Source organism: Cetorhinus maximus, chromosome 18, assembly GCF_964194155.1.
Source record: "Cetorhinus maximus chromosome 18, sCetMax3.hap1.1, whole genome shotgun sequence".
Lineage (NCBI taxonomy): Eukaryota > Metazoa > Chordata > Chondrichthyes > Lamniformes > Cetorhinidae > Cetorhinus > Cetorhinus maximus.
In genome coordinates, this window is record NC_135896.1 from 64,461,626 (window position 1) to 64,483,151 (window position 21,526).

Sequence of the window (21,526 nt, forward strand, 5' to 3'; positions counted from 1 at the left end):
TTGAATTGTAAACGTGTGTAAAAATTTGTTGTTCATATTGATGAGTTGAAAATCATAAAATAGGACAGGATTAGAGCTACTAGAGGAGATAACTTTTTCATGGTCACTTGAGCAATATGGAGCAATTTCCTGCTTACAGTTAGTTTGAGAAAAATTAGACTGACTGTCATCACTGATTGATTTCAATTACTGATATTATACAGATTTTCTTTCTTTAACTGGGCAATTGGCTTTAAAGTCATTCTCACAAATACATTAAGTCTCAGTGTTGTTATTTGAACCATTCAAAAATATCGCAGGTTTTATAGAAGTAATTCATTTGATTTGAAAACAGCAACTTTTTCAGAATAAAAGATCTCATTTCATAATGTAATTAATGTTTACTCAGGAAGTACAGAAATACAATATGCGAAGGGTGGAGAAATTTCAAAAGGAGAGTTCTACACAAAAAGGAACACTCCCTTTCTTCAGTTAAAGAAGCAAGTGCGAGTTTCAGATCTAAAGAAATATAACATGCATCCACATTCATAACTGAAGTACCATGAAATAGTATCACAGAAAAACTGAAGAATTTTTAATTAAAGACTGCATTCAAAGCAGATGAAAGCACTGATGAATGAACACCATTAAATAAGTGCAATATAGGGGAAAAATGAATTCATGTTGCTCCACTACACAGACTTACATTGATTCCTCAGGGGCAGGCAGTATTATGGACCACTACCTGCACGGCATTCCTCATTGATATCATTGAAGACTGCTGCGCTGGCCATACAGGTAGTGGCACTGCCTGCAACTGGAAACTGACACATGTCTGCTGTCAGCACCACGCCAACAAATTTCTCCCTTTATGTATTCTAAAATATTATTATTCATTTTTAGCCAGTGACAGTTTAAAAATACTTCTAGAAGTTTGGTGCACATCATACACAATGTGATAATATTTTTGAGGAACCAACGCTCCCCACCTCAGTGGAGAAGAAAGGTTCATTCCTAAACTTCCATAATCTTTCATTTTACTGATGCCGGTGTGCAGTGTATTTCCAGTATTTTCTATTATTATTTCTTCCGCCAAGTCTCATTACTTTCATTAAAGCTTGTTTGAACTGTGAGACAGGCAATCTGAAGCACACTCATTTTTTTCACATTGAGCTTGTAAGTATCAGTGATATCAGAGTGCTAGAGCTGTTCAGGTTATACAATTTTGCATACATCCCAGGCACTGATTAAAATTTAATTTAGAACTTTGACGTTTAATTATTGATGCTTACTTCAAGCTGTTTAAACTGTTATCACTTTTAAACATTTTATTTTCAATAAACTTCAATAAAAACACTCATCTGGTGTGGAAGTTTAATGGTTGCCTTCTACAAAGTTAATGAACACCTGCTAAGCATGTGATCAATATTACATGGTTTGGACCAACCAGAAAGTCTCTGCAAAACAACACAGACCCACAAAATGTTGTCACACACTTCACAATAATGAATCACCACAGATAAATTAATTCTAGCCTATACAAATTATGCTACTTGCCATTGATTGATTCCAGCGCTAATCCAACCAGTTCCATTGCTCAGCTGAGTGTTATGTTTATCATTTCCTTAAAATTCAAGTTACTGAACTTGAAACATATTTTTTATTTTCAATCTTAAAAATATTTACTTTTAATAAACATTTATTTATATATTTTCTTTCTTGACAATGATCAGAGCATCAGCCTTCTCCTCTCTGACAGCAATCAATTCCATGATAGTACAAAAGAGTAATCCAATATAATGAGATTGCAGAACTCAGAACTAGCATAGTGGGCTGGATTTTATGGTCAATGGTGAAGCAGTGACATTTGCTACTGACCTTGAAGAAAGCTACTCTCAATTTTCTAATCATCTCTGTGGTGTGGGTTTCCCTTTCTTAACAATAGTTTAAATTTGGCACCAAGTCAAGAGGATCTCCAGGCACCAGCAGCAGTGATGTCAGCAAGCAGAGTAGACAATTCTCACAGACAACAAACCAGGAAGTAAAAAACAATGATTATCCTTCACTTAAAAATGAAATTTTCAGATAGTGGAATAAAGGATGATTGGATTAAGATCAAAAATAGAATATCAATTTTTTTTTTTAAATGTACAGATGTGAGGACTTTATTATAATGACATAATACAAATTATTTGGCATTTGAAAATTATAAAATTAGCTTTTCAGACTAAGCCAGTGAGAATGTTCAGCAGTAATTATGAAGCTAGTATGCCAATAAAATCCCAGTTACACCTCATTCAATGACGTGTAACTTTTTCAAGGGCAACTGCAGCAAGACTAACAGTGCAAAAGTGGAAGTTTTTGTCAATTCACTGATTGCTTAAAGATGCATTCTTGTGGGGGAGGGTTGTGAGCCTCAATAGTGCACCCTCTGGGGAAGCATAGATTCACTGACAGCAACTTCTGAATTTCAACGTTATTTTGCACGTGCGGACTCCCGAAATTACTGTCAGTTTAGGTGGAGTAATGATAGCAAAGCCGATAGTTTTACCATCATTACCACTACAAAAATCAGGGCCTGCATTTTCCCCTTCCTCATGGAATACCAACATTCAGTAAACAAACAAGTGCTTCACACACATTCATTCCCTGCACAAATTTTAACCACCACCAAAACATTGCAGAGTGCAATTTGCGAATTATTGTCACATATTCATCAGAGACATCCCAAACATGCAACGACATTTATCACAGAAACACGTTCAACTGGCAAGTTCACACCATGGATTCCAGAAAGATAGTGAGATCATTCTGCGTCTTCACTACGTGGTCAATATTAGACAGCAGCCACAATGCAAACACCCTTCTATTTCTCAAATTAAGAGCATCACTCAGTGAAGCAGCTTCCTGCCAATCCAGAAAGACAATCATCCAGCACACAGAACATTTTTATAATTTCTTTAAATGCAAGAGCAATCTACCAATTATATATAGTATATACCTTACACAAATTAAACAATATAATAGATATAAATATCTTACATTTGCTATTTCAGAGGAGGTTACTTTTAATCAGAATTCCCTTCATTACTAAACCTATAAAATTATATAAAAAGTTTTTCATATAATCCTACAATTTGAGATACAGGTGTTTGGACTATAGATTATTTTATGGTATAGATATACTAGCTACACACTTTACATATTCATAATATACATTTTATATAAGACTTGTGTTTATATACCACCTTTCACAACCTCAGAAATTAAATGAAATGTTTTTTTTTAGAGCTAATGAAATATGTTTGAAATATAGTTACTGTGAATTGTAAGTGTATAAAACAAGTATACACACAATTTGGAATCCAGTTTGCATTCTTTTTATAAACCCATCGTTCACTTTATTCGCAGCACCAAAGCTATCAATGGTATAACCCCCCTCTCTATAGAATACCTCATCTTCCACCTTGCTGTGGCCAATGCTACAAGATATGCACACATGCTAGTTTATGCCCCGTGGCATTGTTCACGATAAATTGGAGGATATAATGCTTTGCCCCATGGAAAATATTATTTATGTTATCGTGGTTAATAGCAAACCATGATTGAATGAGTTACATGTGTAACACAGTATTATGATGCTGTTAGCAATATTTGAGAGCAAATTCCAGAATTAGATATACATTTGGCTGGAAATTGTAGATAAACAAACATAAATATATTCAAGGCCATTGAAGTATGTAATCAATTTTAAAAGTCCAGATTAGGCATAAATGGGTCTTTTTCAGGTGGGCAGGATGTAACAAGTGGTGTGCCACAGGGATCAGTGCTGGGACCTCAACTTTACAATTTATATAAATGGCTTGGATGAAGGGATTAAAGGGATGATTGCTAAATTTGCTGATGACACAAAGATAGGTAGGAAACTAAGTTGTGAAGAGGACAAAAGGAGGCTACAAAAAGATATAGATAGGTTAAGTGAGCAGGCAAAGATCTTACAAATGGAATGTAATGTGGGAAAATGTGAAATTGACTGTTTTGGCAGGAAGAATAAAAGAAGCAAATTCTCTAAATGGTGAGAGATTGCAGAGAGATCTGGGTGTCCTAGTGCATGAATCACAAAAGGCGAGTGTGCAAGTACAGCAAGTAGTTAGGAAAGCTAATAGAATGTTATCATTTATTGCGAGGGGAATTAAATACAAAAGTAGGGAGGTTATGCTTCCATTGTACTGGGCACTAGTGAAACCACATTTGGAGAACTGTGTACAGTATTGGTCACTTTATTTAAGAAGGGATGTAAATGCATTGGAAGCAGTTCAGAGAAGGTTTACCAAGCTAATACCTGGAATGGGTGTGTTGTTTAATGAGGAAAGGGTGGACAGACTAGGCTTGTATCTGCCGGAGTTTAGAAGATTAGAGGTGTCTTGATTGAAACATAAGATCCTGAGGGGTCGTGACAGGGTAGATATGGAGAGGATGTTTCCTCTTGTGGAAAAATCTAGAACTAGGGGTCACTGTTTAAAAATCAGGGGTTGCCCATTTAAAACTGAAATGAGACAATATGTTTTCACTCAGAGGGTCATGTGTCTTTTGAACTCTCTTCCTGAAAAGGTGGTGGAAGCAGAGTCTTTAAATATTTTTAAGGCAGAAATGGATAGATTCTTGGTAAGCAAGGGGTAATAGGTTATTGGGGGGTAGGTGGGATGCAGATCAGCCATGATCTTATCAAATGGCGGAGCAGGCTCGAGGGGCTGAATGGCCTACTCCTGCTCCTTGTTCATATGTGCCAAGTAGGTAGCAAAAATAGATATTAATACTGGGGAATTGGGAAGAGGGGTCCTATGATGTGGCAGTAGCAAGTAGGTGGTATCTGGGAACAGATGGAATGGTGTGTGGTATTGGTGTGCGGTGGGGGGTCCCAGGTTGTGACAATGTTGATCAAATGAAGTCGCTATTAGGGAGCACTGTGAAAGGTTCCTTCAGAGTGGTAGTACAAGGGCAGTGATCATGGGAAGGAGGTACCAGATCTCTACAATTTCATCCATTTTCCACATACCTGATTCACAACTTCAAAGTATATACCAAGAGTTGTATTGTGGTCCAGACCACAGATCTTCCACTGGCAGGTGCCACCTGTTCCAATTTCCTGTGAACAAGTTCATCAAAAGCTGTTAGCTGCAATTATAATTTTTTAATCTGTATAATATCTTAAAATTCTGCACTTAAATTTAGGGAGTTTGCCCTATACTTTACCCAGTTTTTACACAGATTTACAAGAGTCATTATTGGGAGGTTTAAAGCCTGTTTGGGAGCGCAGCTCTAAGTAAATCACGTGAATGGCTTCAGCACAATGGCAAATCCACAATTCACTCCACACCCCATCTCAACACCCTGGCATGGCCCATGCCACAGCACCCCACTGACATGTGCTGCCTGCCCGGTGCAGTTCCCACCACTGTGCACCCCTCCCACCTGACACAGCTCACACCACCCACCCGACGCTGCAAACCGCCCTTCTGACACTGTTCACCCCAGCCCCCCGGCACTGCTCATTCCATCCTCCAATACTGCTCACCCCTATGCATCAATTTCTTATTCTAGCGCATGTTAGCTAGATAACTAGCAATTTCCAAAATCTGCCATGAACCAATTTGGAGCTCTTGTACTGACATTTTCCCCTTTCTAGATTTGGAAGTAGCATGAAGTGTTACTTCAATTGCAGTCAGGCAAAATCCATGCCTTTATCGACTTTAGTGCCAGGTTCATATTTTAGCATGGAAGATAAATGAGAATATTCCACATCTAATCACAGATGATGCCTTGGTGAAATTCTGTTCAGCACAAGAATTACACCATTGATCCTATTTTTCTGTATCATCCTTAAGTTAAGAATTGATAGAAACACAATACCACTCACATTTTCTGATACACAAGGTCCTTTAGCACAAAGTGATATGCAGGGTCCAATGGCTCCAGAAATCTTTATTTCCCTTGATGTCTTTAGAAGAAATGAATTTTAAAAAGTTATACACCTTTCATGCTAATAATGTTTTTTAAAAATAATTTAGTTCTATGGCTATGAATGTTTAGGACACAAAGGAATCTAAGTATTCACTTTGTGAAGTATTGAACCTGACATCCACCTTTCATTAAAAATAATCTTTCCAAATCCAATTTCAAAATGAGAATACCAAATTATATTTTGCCATTCAATCCTTTCCCCTGTACAATCATGTGATAAGCAAAATATCTTAAACATTCAGGCTTTTTTAAAAAAAATTGATAATTCTATCAACTTCCGGTACATAATTCTGGCTCAGATTTACACAATCACATGCAAAATCGAGAAAGGCATTCTAATTATTGAGAGTAAGTAATATTGTATGTTCCAGGCTCAGATTTTTGATTCAAAAGTTCATGATTTTTACTCAAAAAAGTAGAGTAAATCAAACTTCTTGGGAACACAGTGAAAATATTCCAATTTACTTAATTATCAATAAACTAACTGCCACAGAAATAGAACAAACTAATCTTGGAAAACAGGTGTCAAGCACTTACTGCTGGAGTTCATTTTACAAACTTTTTAAATTCTCAAAGCGATTTGGATAATACTTTCTTCACTATTTGAAAGGCAGATGTTTACTGTCTAATCTGCAATATTATTAATTAAGGAACACTCTCCCCTCGGTGACTAATGGTGCAAAAACAACAGTAATCCCTGTTACAAGAACTCAGAACTGAAGGACATACAAATGTGTTCTCTGAGTTACGCAAAATATATTGTACGTTTGCAATTGCATTACTTTAAAAGAAACTCTGGATCAGCAAACAGCCACACAGAAAGATCCAGTTCCATTTTCTGGTAACATTCCTAGCAATTTACTTTCTGTAGAAATTCTTATCCAGGTGTAACATTCCTTACTAATGTCATATTGTGTTTCAATGAACTAAAAAGGGAGTTAATTTTACATTCCAATAGTGGAATATGGGAACATTTGAGAGGCTCTGATATTTGTTAATATGATTTCTGGGAATCTTTAGAATTCAGGAAGGCAGCCTCCAATCACAGTTCGTAATAATAAAATGGGTTATGGTGAGAAACTGTCACTCTTACCTTAATTTCTAGTGTACCACCAAAAGCCATTTTAAATTGCCCCTGAATATCCTTTGTAAACACTCGCTGAAAGGTTTGCTTAAATAGAGACGTGTTGAAGGAGTCCCCCATCACCATGTAACCCCTGAAGAAAGGGTAAGGAAAAGAGTTACAATAAACACCAACAAAAACAGGAAATGCTGGAAAAACTCAGCAGTTCTAGCAGCATCTGTGGAGAGAGAAACAGTTTCTCCAGAGTCCATATGACCTTCTTCAGAGCTGAAGAGAAGTGGAAATTTGATGAAATCTGTGCTGTTTAAAGGGGGTGGAGCAGGTGTGGCTGGATAGAAGACCAGCGATAGGTAGGGACAAAGCAGAGATTGACAAAGATGTCATGGTCTAAAGGACAAAGGCAGTGTTAATATTTGTCCTTTAGTTCATGAAATCTTTGTCAATCTCTCCTTTGTCCCCACCTATTGCTGGCCTTCTATCCAGCTTCACCTGCTCCACCCCCCTTAAACAGTATAGATTTCATCAGATTTCCAATTTTCTTCAGCTCAGAAGAAGGGTCATATGGTCTCGTAACGTTAACTCTGCTTCTCTCTCCACAGATGCTGCTAGACTTGCTGAGCTTTTCCAGCATTTTTTGATTTTGTTTCAGGTTTCCAGCATCTGTAGTATTTTGCTTTTATTTATATTACAATAAACACCAACTTTTTCTTCAAATGTGATGGAAGAAAACATGAAAAATACATAATTTTGAAAACAAAGAACATAAAATCAAATGCAAATCAGAGACAGTGGACTGAGCAGGTGCAGGATTGACTGGCCTCTGTTTTCCTCTGGGCCCTCTTCTTGGTCAGCTGAGCTTTCTATTTCTCAACTCTTCCAATGCTCCTCCAAACAGACAGCTTCCAGAGGCCACGGCCATCAGTGACTATGTCCCAGTTCACTGTGCCAATGCCTGCCACCTTCATATCTTGCTTGCAGATGTGCCTTTAGCAGATTGTTGGTAGTATGACAACATCATGGACCACGACATTTGTCTTTCTGATGCTGACGGTCCAAACAAACTCTTTACAGCATGGAGGAGTCTATTCATTTGCTGCTGAAGGTGTTCCTCAGCATGGAATGCTAGTGCTGCATCATTAGCATAGAGCATCATGCAATATTAAAGCATTAAACTTTCGTAAAACTTTAGAAGCAGAGAATTCATTGGATTGTACTGAAGGCCTAAGTTAAACATTACAATGAAAGGAGAAATGATTTGCTAGGAATTTAATCCTTTTCCTGAGAGTCTCAACTCATTTCCTTCAGCTTTCTTTTTCATACACACCAAAAAAGTAGAATAGTGCCTTGAAAGGACATAGATTTTGATTGGAAAATTGTAGTGGATCAAATTTGCTTGGAAAAACCTAGCCCGAACACATTCAAGAAAATAAATAATAGAATTTATTCCCCGCACTTTCATCACTGCTGTCCATGCATTTTATGGATTACGATTTGACTTTGGCACAGTAGGCTTAGTAATTTGATTAGAATACCACACACAGTTTGTACTCACCCGGTATGATTTGGGCAGCATTTCATTTCATTGAGACCAGTCTGATCCAATGCACAGGCATAGATGTCAATAACATGGCCATTTGCTGCTGCTCGATTTGACAAGGCTTCATAATGCTACAACAAGAGTAAAGCATAAAACACTGAAATATTAAACCAACTCAAAGTCTCCTACACACAATAAGCATGGAATTATAAAATTCTCGGCCAGTATCACTTATCCTTTCAATCGAAACAGTTCTGCTAAATATGTTGTCAACTGATTGCTACCTGAAGAGAGAGAATGTGCAAGGTTACAGGCATAAGGCAGGGGGGTGGGACTAGGTGGAATGCACTTTCAGGGAGCCAATGCAGAATTGATGGGATGAATGGCCTCCTTCTGCATTGTAAAGATACTGTGATATTGTGAAACTATATTAATGAATTATTCATTTTTTTATTATTCATTTTCCTAATTGCTCAAGAAGGCGGCAGTGAACTGCATTCTTGAACTGCTGCAGTCCCTGTGGTGTAGGTACCCCACAGTGCTATTAGGGAAGGGGTTCTAGGATCTTGACCCAGCGACAGTGAGGGAACAGTGATATAGCTCCAAGTCAGGATGGTGAGTGGCTTGGAGGAGGACTTCTAGGTGGTGGCGTTCCCATGTGACTGCTGCCCTTGTCGTTCTAGATGGTAGCAGTCATTGGTTTGGAAGATGATGTCTAAGGAACCCTGGTGAGTTCCTGCAGTGCATCATGTAGATGGTACACAATGCGGCCACTGTTTGTCGGTGGTGGGAGGGGTGAATGTTTGTAGAATAGGTGCCAATTATGCAGACTGCTTTGTCCTGGATGGTGTTGAGTTTCTTGAGAGCGTTGTTGGAGCTGCACTCATCCAGGCAAGTGAAGAGTATTCCATCACACTCCTGACTTGTGCCTTGTAGATGGTGCATACGCTCGGAGGAATCAGGTGGTGAGTTCCTTGCCACAGAATTCCTGGCCTCTGAGCTGCTCTTGTAGCCACACTATTTATATGGCTAGTCCAGTTCAGTTTCTGGTCAATGGTAACCTCCAGTATGTTGATAGTGGGGGATTCCGCGATGGTAAAGCCATTGAATCTCATGGGGAAGTGGTTAGATTCTCTCTTGTTGGAGGTAGTCATTGCTTGGCGCATGTGGGGCACAAATGTTACTTGCCACTTGTCAGCCCAAGCCTGGGTATTGTCCAGGTCTTGCTGCATTTGGGCACGTACAGCTTCAGTATCTGAGAAATTGCAAATGGTGCTGAACATTGTACAATCATCAGCGAACATCTCCACCCCTGACCTTATGATGGCAGGAAGGTCACTGATGAAGCAGCTGAAGATGGTGAGCCGAGGAACTCCTGCAGTGATGTCCTAGAACTGAGATGACTGACCTCCAACCACCACAACCATTTTCCATTGTGCTAGGTATGACTCCAACCAGCGGAGAGTTTTCCCTGATTCCTATTGACTCCAGTTTTGCTAAGGCTCCTCAATGTCAAGGGCAGTCACTCACACCTCGCCTCTGGAATTCAGCTCTTTTGTCCATCTTTGGACCGAGGGTGTAATGAGATCAGGAGCGGAGTGACCCTGGCGGAACCCAAACTGAGCATCAATAGGCAGGTTGTTGCTAAGCAAGTGCCACTTGATAGCACTGTTGATGGCCCCTTCCATCACTTCACTGATGATCGAGAGTAGACTGATGGGGTGGTAATAGGCCGGGTTGGAGTTATCTTGCATTTTGTGTACAGGACATCCCTGGGCAATTTTCCACATAGCCGGGTAGACGTCAGTGTTGTAGCTGTACTGAAACAGCTTGGCTAGGGACGCGGCAAGTTCTGGAGCACGAGTCTTCAGTACTCTGGAATATTCTCAGGGCTCAGAGCCTTTGCAGTATTTAGTGCCTTCAGCCTTTTCTTGATATCACAAGGAGTGAATCTAATTGGCTGGAAACTGGCATCTGTGACGCTGGGTACCTTGGAGGAGGCCGAGATGGATCATCCACTCGGCACTTCTAGCTGAAGATTGTTGCGAATGCTTCAGCCTTATCTTTTGCACTGATGTGCTGGGCTCCCCCATCATTGAGGATGGGGATATTTGTGGAGCTTTCTCCTCCAGTGAGTTGTTTAATTGTCCACCACCATTCACGACTGGATGTGGCAGGACCGCAGAGCTTAGATCTGATCCGCTGGTTGTGGATTCACTTAGCTCTGTCTATCACTTGTTGCTTATGCTGTTTGGCACACAAGTGTTGTAGCTTCACCAGGTTGACACCTCATTCTTAGGCATGCCTGGTGCTGCTCCTGGCATGCCCTCCTGCAATCTTCATTGAACCAGGGTTGATCCCTTGGCTTGGTGGTAACGGTAGAGTGAAGGAATGATATGCTGGTCCACGAGGTGACAAATTGTGGATGAGTACAATTCTGTTGTTGCTGCTGACAGCCAACAGCGCCTCATGGCTGCCCAGTTTTGAGTTGCTAGGTCTGTTCAAAATCTAGCCCGTTCAACACAGTGGTAGTGCCACACAACATGATGGAGGGTATCCTCAGTGTGAAGACGGCACTTCGTCTCCACAGGGACTGTGTGGTGATCACTCCGACTAATATGTCATGGGCGGATGCATCTGTGACAGGCAGGTTGGTGAGGGTGAGGCAGAGTAAGTTTTTCTCTCTGGTTGGTTCCCTCACCACCTGTTGCAGACCTAGTCTAACAGCTATGTCTTTTAGGACTCAGCCAGCTCGGTCTTTGGTGGTGTTACTGAGCCACTCCTGGTGATGGACATTGAAATCCCCCACCCAGGGTACATTCTACACCCTTACCACCCTCAGTGCTTCCGCCAAGTGGTTTCAACATGGAGGAGTACTGATTCAGCAGCTGAGGGTGGAGCGGTATGTGGTAATCAGCAGAATGTTTCCTTGCCCATGTTTGACCTGATGCCATGAGACTTCATGGGGTCCAGAGTCGATGTTGAGGACTCCCAGTGCAACTCCCTCACAACTGTATACCACTGTGCCACCACATACTGTTATCCCACCTGCAGGATAGACACAGGGATGGTGATGGTGGTGGCTGGAACGTGATCTGTAAAGTATGATTCCATGCATATGACTGCATCAGGCTGTTGCTTGATTAGTCCATGAGGCAGCTCTCCCAATTTTGGCACAAGCTCCCAGATGTACGGAAGGAGGACTTTGCAGGGTCGACAGGGCTGGGTATTTTTACATTCATTTGCGGGGTGTGGGCATTGCTGGCTAGGCCAACATTTATTGCCCATCCCTGTTTGCCCTTGAGAAGTTGGTAGTGAGCTGTATTCTTGAACCGCTGCAGTCCCTGTGGTGTAGGTACACCCACAGTTCTGTTAGGAAGAGAGTTCCAGGATTTTGACTCAGCGACAGTGAAGGAACGATGATATGTTTCCAAATCAGGATGGTGAGTGGCTTGGAGGGGAACTTCCAGGTGGTGGTGTTCTGATGCATCTGCTGCACTTGTCCTTCTAGATAGTAGTGGTTGTGGGTTTGGAAAGTGCTGTCGTTTCCGGTGCCGAGGTCGATGCAGTTGGATACAACTGAATGGCTTGCTAGGCTATTTCAGAGGGCACTTCAGAGTCAACCATATTGCTGTGGGTCTGGAGTCACATGTAGGCCAGACCAGGTAAGGAGAGCAGATTTCCTTCCCTAAAGGACATAGTGAACCAGATAGGTATTTTAAATAATCGACAATGGGTTCATAGTCATCGCTAGACTTTTAATGCCAGATTTTTGTTGAATTCAAATTCCACCATCTGCCATGGCAGGATTCGAATCCGGGTCCCCAGAGCATTACCCTGGGTCTCTGGATTATTAATCCAGTGACAATACCACTAGGCCAACACACTTAAGACAAGAGAGAGTAAATTATGGTTGGCATTACATTAGTGTGTGATGGAGGTTCAACTTGGCTTCCAAAGAAAGATTGGATAAACACGTGAAATGAAAAATTTTGCAGGCCTAGAGGGAAAGGGCAGGAGATTGGCACTATCCGAGTTGCTCTTGCTGAGAAGCCAGCATGGACATGACAGGTTGAATGACCTCCTTCTGTGCTGTAATCATTCTATGATTCTATGGCTCAGAAGGTCAGGAAGTAGAATCAGTATGGACTGAGATTAGGAATAACAAGGGTCAGAAAAACATTGGCAGAAGTAGTTTATTGGCCACCTAACAGTAGTTATACTGCTGGATAGAGCTTCAAGGAAGAAATAATTGAAACTTATAACAAAGGCAATATCAATAATTGTGGGGACTTTAATCTTCATATGGACTGGACCACTCAAATTGGCAAAGGTGTCTGGAAGATGAATTTGTAGAATGCTTTTGACAGTTTCCTGGAGCAATATGTTGTGGAGCCAACTAGGGGTAAAGCTATTCTAGATCTAGCTTTATGCAATGGTTGGGGTTAATTAATAATCTCATAGTAAAAGACCCTCTGGGATAAAGTGATCATAATAAAACTGAATTCCATTTTTAAGCTGGAAAGCAACATACTCCAGGCCTAAACAACAAAGCCAATTACACAGGTACGAGGGGGGGATTGAGGGAGTATGAAGTTGATTGGATGAAAACACTAAAAGGAACAACCATAAATACACAATGGGAAACAGTTAAAGAAACAATCAAAAATGTTCAACAAAACTACATTCCATTGAAAAATAAAAAACTAAGCAGGAAAGATCTATTTGTGGCTAAGGAAGGTAAGGATACTCTTACACGAAAATAAGAGGCTATAATATTGCAAAGAACTGTACTAAGTCTGAAGATTGGGTGTGTTTTAGAAGCCAACAGAGGGCCACCAAAAAGGGAAAAAATAGAATAGGAGAGTAAACTAGCCAGGAATATAAAAACAGAATGTAAGAACCTTTACAAGTATATAAAAAGGAAGATAACAGCTAAAGTAAATGTTGGTTCCTTAGAGGCAAAGACAGGAGAAATTATCATGGAAATGGCAGAGATATTGAACAAATATTTTGTACCTGTCTTCACAGTAGAAGGCACATTTCAGAAATAGAGGGTAAACAACGGGATAATAAGAGCAAGGAACTTATGGTAATTATTATCAGCACAGAAAAAGTATTAGAGAATCTTAAGTGACTAAAAATCCAACAAATCCCTGGGACCTGATGGCCAACATTGTAGGGTTCTAAAAGAGATGGCTGCAGAGATGGTGGATATGCTGGTTATGATTTTTCAAAATTCTCGAGGTCCCGGCAGATTGGTAATTAGCAAATGCAATTCCACTATTCAAGAAAAGAGCAAGAGAGAAAACTAGGAACTAGAGACCAGTTAGCCTGACATCAGTCATCTGGAAAATGCTGCAATCTACTAAGGAGGTCTTAACAATGCACTTAGAAAACATAGTATGATCAGACAAAGTTAACATGGTTTTTACACAAGGGAAATCTTGTTTGACAAATTTATTGAAGTTTTTTGAGGATGTAGCTAATAGGAAAGACAAGGGAAACCAGTAGATATGATATACTTGGATTTCCAGAAGGCATTTGATAAGGTGCCACACAGAAGGTTTATAGGAAAGTTAAGGGCTCATGAAGTTGGGGATAATATATTAGCATGGATGGATAATTGGTTAATGGATAGGAAGCACAAAGTACAGATGAACTGATCATTTTCAAGCTGGCAAGCTGTGACTAGTGGAGTGCTGCAAGGATCAGTTCTGGGGCCTCAGCTACTTACAATCTACATCAATGACTTTGATGGAGACACAAGAGTAATGTATCTACATTTGCTGATGATACAAAGCTTGGGTGGGAATGCAAGCCGAGGAGAACACAAGGAGGCTGCAAAGAGATATAGACAGGTTCAGTGAGTGGGCAACTAGGTGGCTGATGGAGGAAGTGAGGGGTTATTCATTCTGGTCGAAAGAATAGAAATGCAGAATACGTTTAAAAGGCATTAAACGTGTAAATATTCACGTTCAGAGGGACTTGGATGTACTTGTACAAGGAACACAGTTAGCACACAGGTACAGCAAGCAATTAAGAAGGCAAGTAGCACGCTAGTTTTTGTTGCAAGGACGAGTGTACAAAACTGGGGTCTTGCTACAGTTGTATAGGGCATTGGTGAGATCACAAGTTGAGTACTGTGCGCAATTTTGCTCTCCATATTAAGGAAGGATATACTTGCATCGGAGGCAAAGGTTCACTAGATTGGTTCTTCGGATGAGAGGGTTGTCCTATGATGAGAGGGTAAGTAAATTGGGTCAATATTCTCTGGAGTTTAGAAAGATGAGGAGTGATCTGATTGAAACATCTAAGATTCTGAAGGGGTTTGATAGGATAGATACTGAGATTGTTTCCCGTGGCAGTGGAATAAAGAATACAGGCACAGCCTCGAGCTTAAAGGTCAATCATTTAGGACTAAGATGAGCAGAAATTTCTTCACTCAAGTTTGATAGTCTTTAGAATTCTCTACCCCAGCAGGGTGGAACAAGTTTTGAACTCTATTCCACAAACAACAGTCAACTTGTTAATTTTGAATCTGAGATCAATAGATTTTTGTGGATATGGGTCAAAGGTAGCAATGTGGAGTTAGGTCACAGTTGAGCTATGGCCTCACTGAATGGCAGAACAGACTTGAAGGGCCAAATAGTCTATTCCTGTTCCTATGTTCTTATTTGTGAAAATAAATGTATAATATTTACCTTCATGGCTTTCTTCATATATTTAATGTTGTCTTTCTCAATGTCATGCCAAGATCTGATAGGTGTCTTTAGATCATCACCCACAACCATTCCAGGTCCTTGTGTGGCTGGGCCCCCAATGAACAACATCACCCGACCTCCAGTGTTGGGGAAAGTGCACTGTTTCAAAAGAAGAAAAATCAGATAAAACACAAATGAAAATATAGCCAGTTAAGAAATTAACCAAAAACACTACAATGCAACATGGCACTATATTACCACTTTGTATGGGCTTTAAGGTATAACTCAATTTTGTAAAAATCCTGACTAATTTAGGTAATGTTTTTCTAAATCTTTGACAATTTAGATACTTCATACAATCTTGTATTATTTGAAATGAATGCGATTTTGAATGCCAGCAATATTATTGGGTATTCAATAGGTTTGTCTGAATAAGTTTCAATTTTACCCTAGAGGACAGAAGGACAGCAATGTCAACGTCAATAGATCTGGCCATTGATATTATTAGGATTACGTTTTAGGAGTAAAGTATGAAAAGTTTGTTTTATTTTTCATAACACAGAGAGACTTTGAGTTGCGGATGAGCAAAAAGAGTTAAATGTCAACATACATAAATCACTAAAAGTGAGTGCACAGGTACAAAAAGCAATCAAAATAGGCTAATGAAACATTGGCCTTTATCTCAAAGTAGTTGGAATTTAAAAGTGATTAAGTAATGTCTCAGTTCATCTCACTGGAGTGCATAAACTTCTTAGAGGGCTTAATAGGGTAGAAGATGTTGTTTCCCCTGGCTGGAGAGTCTAGAACTAGAGAACACAGACACAAGATAAGGGGTTGACCCTTTAGGACTGAGGAAAAATTTCTTTACTCACCTTTGTGAATCTTTGGAATTCACCATCCCAATGGGCTGCAAATGCCCAGTAACTAAGTATATTTAGGATAGAGATTAATATATTTTTGAACTAAAGAAATCAGGGTTATGCAAATAGAGCTCGGATATAAAATCAGCCGTGGTCTTGTTGAATGGCAGAGCCGGCTCTAGGGGCCTTATGGCCTATTCCTAATCCTATTTCTTCTGTTCAGATCCACAGAGCTTTGATAAAACACAGCGTGGAATATAGCTTTTAGTTTTGGGTGTGAAACTTCAAAAAAGAATGCTGGCCATGGAAGGTGAGATGGTAGCGAAATGAACTAGCAATCTATAGGCCAAGGCTAATACTCTGGTGGCACGTGTTCAAATCCCACCACAGCAGCTGGTGGACTTTAATTCAATTAACAAAAAAAAAATTTGATTAATTAATAAATCTGGAATTGAAAGCTAATCTCAGTAATCGTGCCCCTGAAACTATCGATTGTTGTAAAAATCAATGACCTTCCCATCATCAGAAGTGGGGAAGTTCACTGATGATGGCACAATGCTCAGCACCATTTGCAACTCAGATACTGAAGCAGCTTATGTTCATACAACCCAGACTCTCTGTTCCAGCACTCCCTTTAAAATTGTAGCAATTCGTTCATATTGTCTATCCCCATTCTTCCTACCAAAATGTATCACTTCATACTTCTCTGCATTAAATTTCACCAGCCTATGCCCTCTTGATTGAAGTCTGTTACTATCCTAATCAAAATTACAAGCAAATAACTGAATTTCTCACATTGAATGCAATTTCACTACCACAAGAAACAGAAAAGTAAACATTAACCAGAAAAGCCATTTTAAAAAGCCTCACAAGAGTAATAAGATAAAATGGCTGAATATAAGAAAATACTAAACACAGAGAAAAAGATATTCAAAGATGCAAGCTTTTTGAACACCAGAATCTGAGGAAACAATTATGTATAGTAAAAGCCAAGTGCCTGAAATGGGCTCTTTTAACTGTTGAAAAACTGTTGTCACTTGAATTGTTGTAAGCAATTGTGAGTAACTGGCCAAATATACTTATGAAGATATACACACGTTTGGCAATAACTTCATAAATAATTATGTAACAACAACCCTTAGGCAGAGTGTCTGGTGCTGGAGTGGTATATGCCTGCAGTTAATTATGTTAGGCCTTGTACAGCTAAAGGGGATGCTACTTTATCACAAGTGCTCTTGATGCACAAATTATCAAATTTAAAATAAAATTAGATAAATATTTGAAAATGAAGAATGTAAACAAGGTACAGTGAAAGGGCGGGGAAATGGGTTTAAAATAATTAGCTGCAGTTGAGGAGTAACCCACTGGCATAAGCATGATATAAAGCAAATGACTTACTATTGCACTGTAATTCAATAATCAGGAATTTAGAAGTAGGCTACTCTACTACTTCAGCATGTTCTGTTCAATTAGATCATAGCTAATGTCTGCTATGAAGTGGACTTACCTTTCTCTCAGGGGGTTTGGAGGGGGGTTGCTGTTTACTGGGGTGGGTGCCTGGGTGGAGGCTGAGGGCTATGAAGCCGGCAGACCACACATGTGAAGTGTGCAGCAGCGTGTCTGGCCATGCATGCTCTGTTCTGAGATTCTCCACCTACAGTTAAAAGGGCTCGGCTATCCTGACAGCAGTGCAAATGCGTGGAAAAACGGCGTGAGAATTCAATCTCGGGACCCAGTATGGTACCATAAAACGAGGGAGCCTCGAGACAATGGAGAGGGACCATCGGAGGGACAGGGAAAGGTCCTAAAAGAGGAGTCCCAGACAGGGACATGGAGAGGTCCAGCTAAGAAAGAGGCAGAAGCAGAGAAATAGGCTCCAGAAAGAAAAAGGGCTGCGGTTGGCAGACTTTAAGTAATGAGGGCCCAGGAGAAACTCTGAAGACCAGAGAAGGCAGCAAGAGATTGGTGACACCATGCTGCAGGGCGAAGGCAATCCTTTGGAGCAGTACTGTTCTGCTTGGTGCAGCCGAAGATCTGAAGTTGTGCTTGTGAGTTGGTGCTGGAGTGCAGACTCGGGAATCCAGGAGGAGAGCCTTGGGAGACGAGTCTGAAGCCCTGCAAGGTGGACTGTCGCTTAGGCGTCTGGGTGGGAGCGACTTCTGGAGAGAAATTTCAAGGCGAGATCTTCGAAGGTGAAGACTGGAATCGCTCATGAGAGGGACAGAGTTTCAATGGGATTGGTTGACTCTCAGTGTTTACTGACGTCTGTGTGGTTAGTTGAGAAATCTACGGAATCGGTTTTGGTTGTGTCTACCATTTATTGTGCAATGTGGTGTGTTCAACCACAGTTTGCCTGTTAATTCACATGCATCTCATATTAACCCTGAATATTAGAGTATGAGATAGGTATTGTAACTTGTTCTATCTTTCTGAACTTGTATAGTAAAGTTTATTTTGTTTGTTCAAAACTCGTGGAATCTTGATAAGAGGATAAAACCACAACTGGCTTGAATCTTAAACTTTGTCTACTTTAAACAAAAAGTTACTGGTCCTGAACCAGATCGTACCAAACATTTGAGGGTCTGGTCCAGGGTCATAACATCTGCATTTTAACTTGATCTACCCGCCTTGGTTTCATAACTCTTAAAACCCTTGCCTAACAAAAATCTATCAATCTCAGATTTGAAATTTTCAGTTGATCTCCAAACTCAACAGGTTTTTGGGGGATAGAGCTCCAGGTTTCCATCACCCTTTATGTGAAAAAGTGTTTTCCTGACATCACCCCTGGAATCCCCACCAGAGGACAGTTGGCTCTATATGTTCTATCAATTCCTTTAATCATCATAAAAATTTCAGCTAATTGTGATTCTACACTATGCTAAGATCATCCCTTAATCTTCTACACTGAAGGAAACATGTTCTATGCAGCCCATCCTCATAACTGATTATTTCTACTGTAAACTCATGTTGGAAAAATTCTAACTACTGGACAGTTAATTTCTTATAAAGCTCAGGCTCTCCCTCTGCAGGTCTTACAAGGCAACATCACTTCTTTTCACACAGAAATAAAATAATTAAACTTCAAAATCAAGCTATGTCTTGTAGCAACAACGGCAGTTTGCATTCACATAGTGTCATTCACATAGCAAAACGTCTGAAGTATAGTCAGGTAAAATTGGCAAAGGAGGAAATGACTAAAAGCTTGGTTGAAGAGGTAGGGTTTAAGTTCGGTCTAAAACGATGAGAGGGGTAAAGAGGCTTAGGGAGAAGGAATCTTCTTCCCATCAACAAAAAGAAATACCAGTTTCATTAAGAATCTACACGAGTTTTTTTTAAACCTGCTATTCTGACATTTAGTCAGAGATTGGTGTTAATTGTATAAATTAAGGTTAAGTGTACAGGTGTGGGGGGACACTGAATGGTTATTTGCACACACAGACACACACTTATTGACACTGATGGCTGGTTTTAAAGTTAGGATTTGTAATGTCTCGCTTTGTGAATAAATCTAAAACTGAGTAAAGATTGACTTCTGGTTTCCTTCACTTTACAGGCTGCAAGTTTAGCAGTTGTACTGTAAAGAATATAGGAAAATAGCCTCACACCACATCAATGAAAGCAATCCTGCTTCTGCCCCCTAGCATGGCAAAAAAGATAAACACTTCACTGTAGTTGCACCTGTGTTTCACAGTTCCTCCTTCAATTTTGCAGACCTGGAAGCTCCCCAAAGCACTAGCAGAAAATTGATATGCAGGTGACATGAAAAAGGCAATGCCACAATTTGTCAGTTAAGAGGTACTTGGGACAAAGACCGAGGCCTTACACAGAAATATGCAACAAAGTATCGAAACAGATCATCACAATCTACACACAAGACAAGGGCCAGGTTAAAGCATACATTAAATAACTAACAGTGCACAGAGTCCCACCAATTTTACTCTAGCCTGATGGATAAATGCTGGAAGTACTGTGGCTACAAATACTTGCCACACATTCTGGTCCACTGCTGGAATCAAAGGCCAGAACAGGCCTTATGGCTCCCTCTTCTATACTGAGCAATATGCCCATCTAAGCATTTAATTAGCAGTCTGCTAGGCTCTGGAATTACTTCAGACTATCTTGACATTCCTGCAATTCCATCCATCTAATTCCACAGTAAGATTCCTACCCTCAACTTTAGCCGATATAAGAATTAGGAACGTAGGCTGCTCGGCCCCTCAAGCCTGCTCCACCATTCAATAAGATCATGGCTGATCTGAATGTAACTTCAACCCCACATTCCTGCCTACCACCGTTAACCTTTCACTCACTTGTTAATCAAGAATCTACCTAGCTCTGCCTTAAAAACATTCAAAGACTCTGCTTCCACCGCCTTTTGAGGAAGAAAGTTCCAAACCCTCAACCCTCAGAAAAAAATTCTCATCTCTGTCTGAAAGTCACTTCATTCAGGCAGGGTACACATATAGCACATAAGAGGTGAAATGAGCCCTTGCCATTTGCACACATTTTTAAAGGGACCCGTAGAAATGTGTAAAAAAAAGACAAGGGCTCACCAGTGAATTAGATGTTTCACTTGGAAGTGGAGAACAACAGAAGTTTCAACATAATTTAGATGATGCACAATTCCTTAAAGTTTTGCAAACCAAAGAAACTCAATATCTAAAGGTCATGGTGGTTAGGTGGATAGTGGTGGGGGCAGGGAAGTGAGGCGGCAATCTGGCATATTAGCATATAAACAAATCACCAGCTAACAACTAAATGCCCATGTTACACTTCTCGCAGGGTGCATTATACAGGGAAAATTAATATATTTGTAATAAATTCAACTGAGTAAGCACTACTCTTAACTTATGTGGCTGTACATCTGCTCTCTTGCCAGTTTAATACACAAAATAGAATTCAGAATCAGAATCACACAGTGCAGAAGAGGCCCATCGGCCCATCGAGTCTGCACCGACACATGAGAAACACCTGCTCTACCTACCTAATCCCGTTTACCAGCACTTGGCCCATAGCCTTGAATGTTATGACGTGCCACGTGCTCATCCAGGTACCTATTAGAGGATGTGAGGCAACCCACCTCCACCACCCTCCCAGGCAGTGCATTCCAGACCGTCACCACCCTTTGGTAAATTTAAATTAATTACTGAGAGAAAAACTCCATACCTCCAATAGACCAACAGCAATGGATAGAGCAACTCCAGTGGATCTCAGTGGTCTCTTCCCCTGTGGTACAGGCCAAGGATCACGCTGCAACTCTCCCAAAAGATCAGTCAAGTTCATGTCAATTTTTTGAACCGGTTGCAAAAATCTGAAATTAATTTTTTAAAAATTGAATGTT

The 21,526-nt window shown here is 40.3% G+C and overlaps 1 protein-coding gene across 1 annotated transcript in view; it reads right to left on the reverse strand.

The window, feature by feature from the left end:
- Positions 1-21,526, reverse strand: part of sec23a (Sec23 homolog A, coat complex II component) — a 90,187-nt gene that overhangs the window by 37,408 nt on the left and 31,253 nt on the right. The window contains exons 7-12 of the mRNA XM_078562813.1: positions 21,352-21,496; positions 15,326-15,484; positions 8,637-8,752; positions 7,094-7,217; positions 5,897-5,977; positions 5,036-5,125 (exon numbers count right to left, since the gene is read on the reverse strand). Coding sequence (XP_078418939.1) covers positions 5,036-5,125; positions 5,897-5,977; positions 7,094-7,217; positions 8,637-8,752; positions 15,326-15,484; positions 21,352-21,496 — 715 coding nt within the window. The remainder of the gene's footprint in view (positions 1-5,035; positions 5,126-5,896; positions 5,978-7,093; positions 7,218-8,636; positions 8,753-15,325; positions 15,485-21,351; positions 21,497-21,526) is intronic.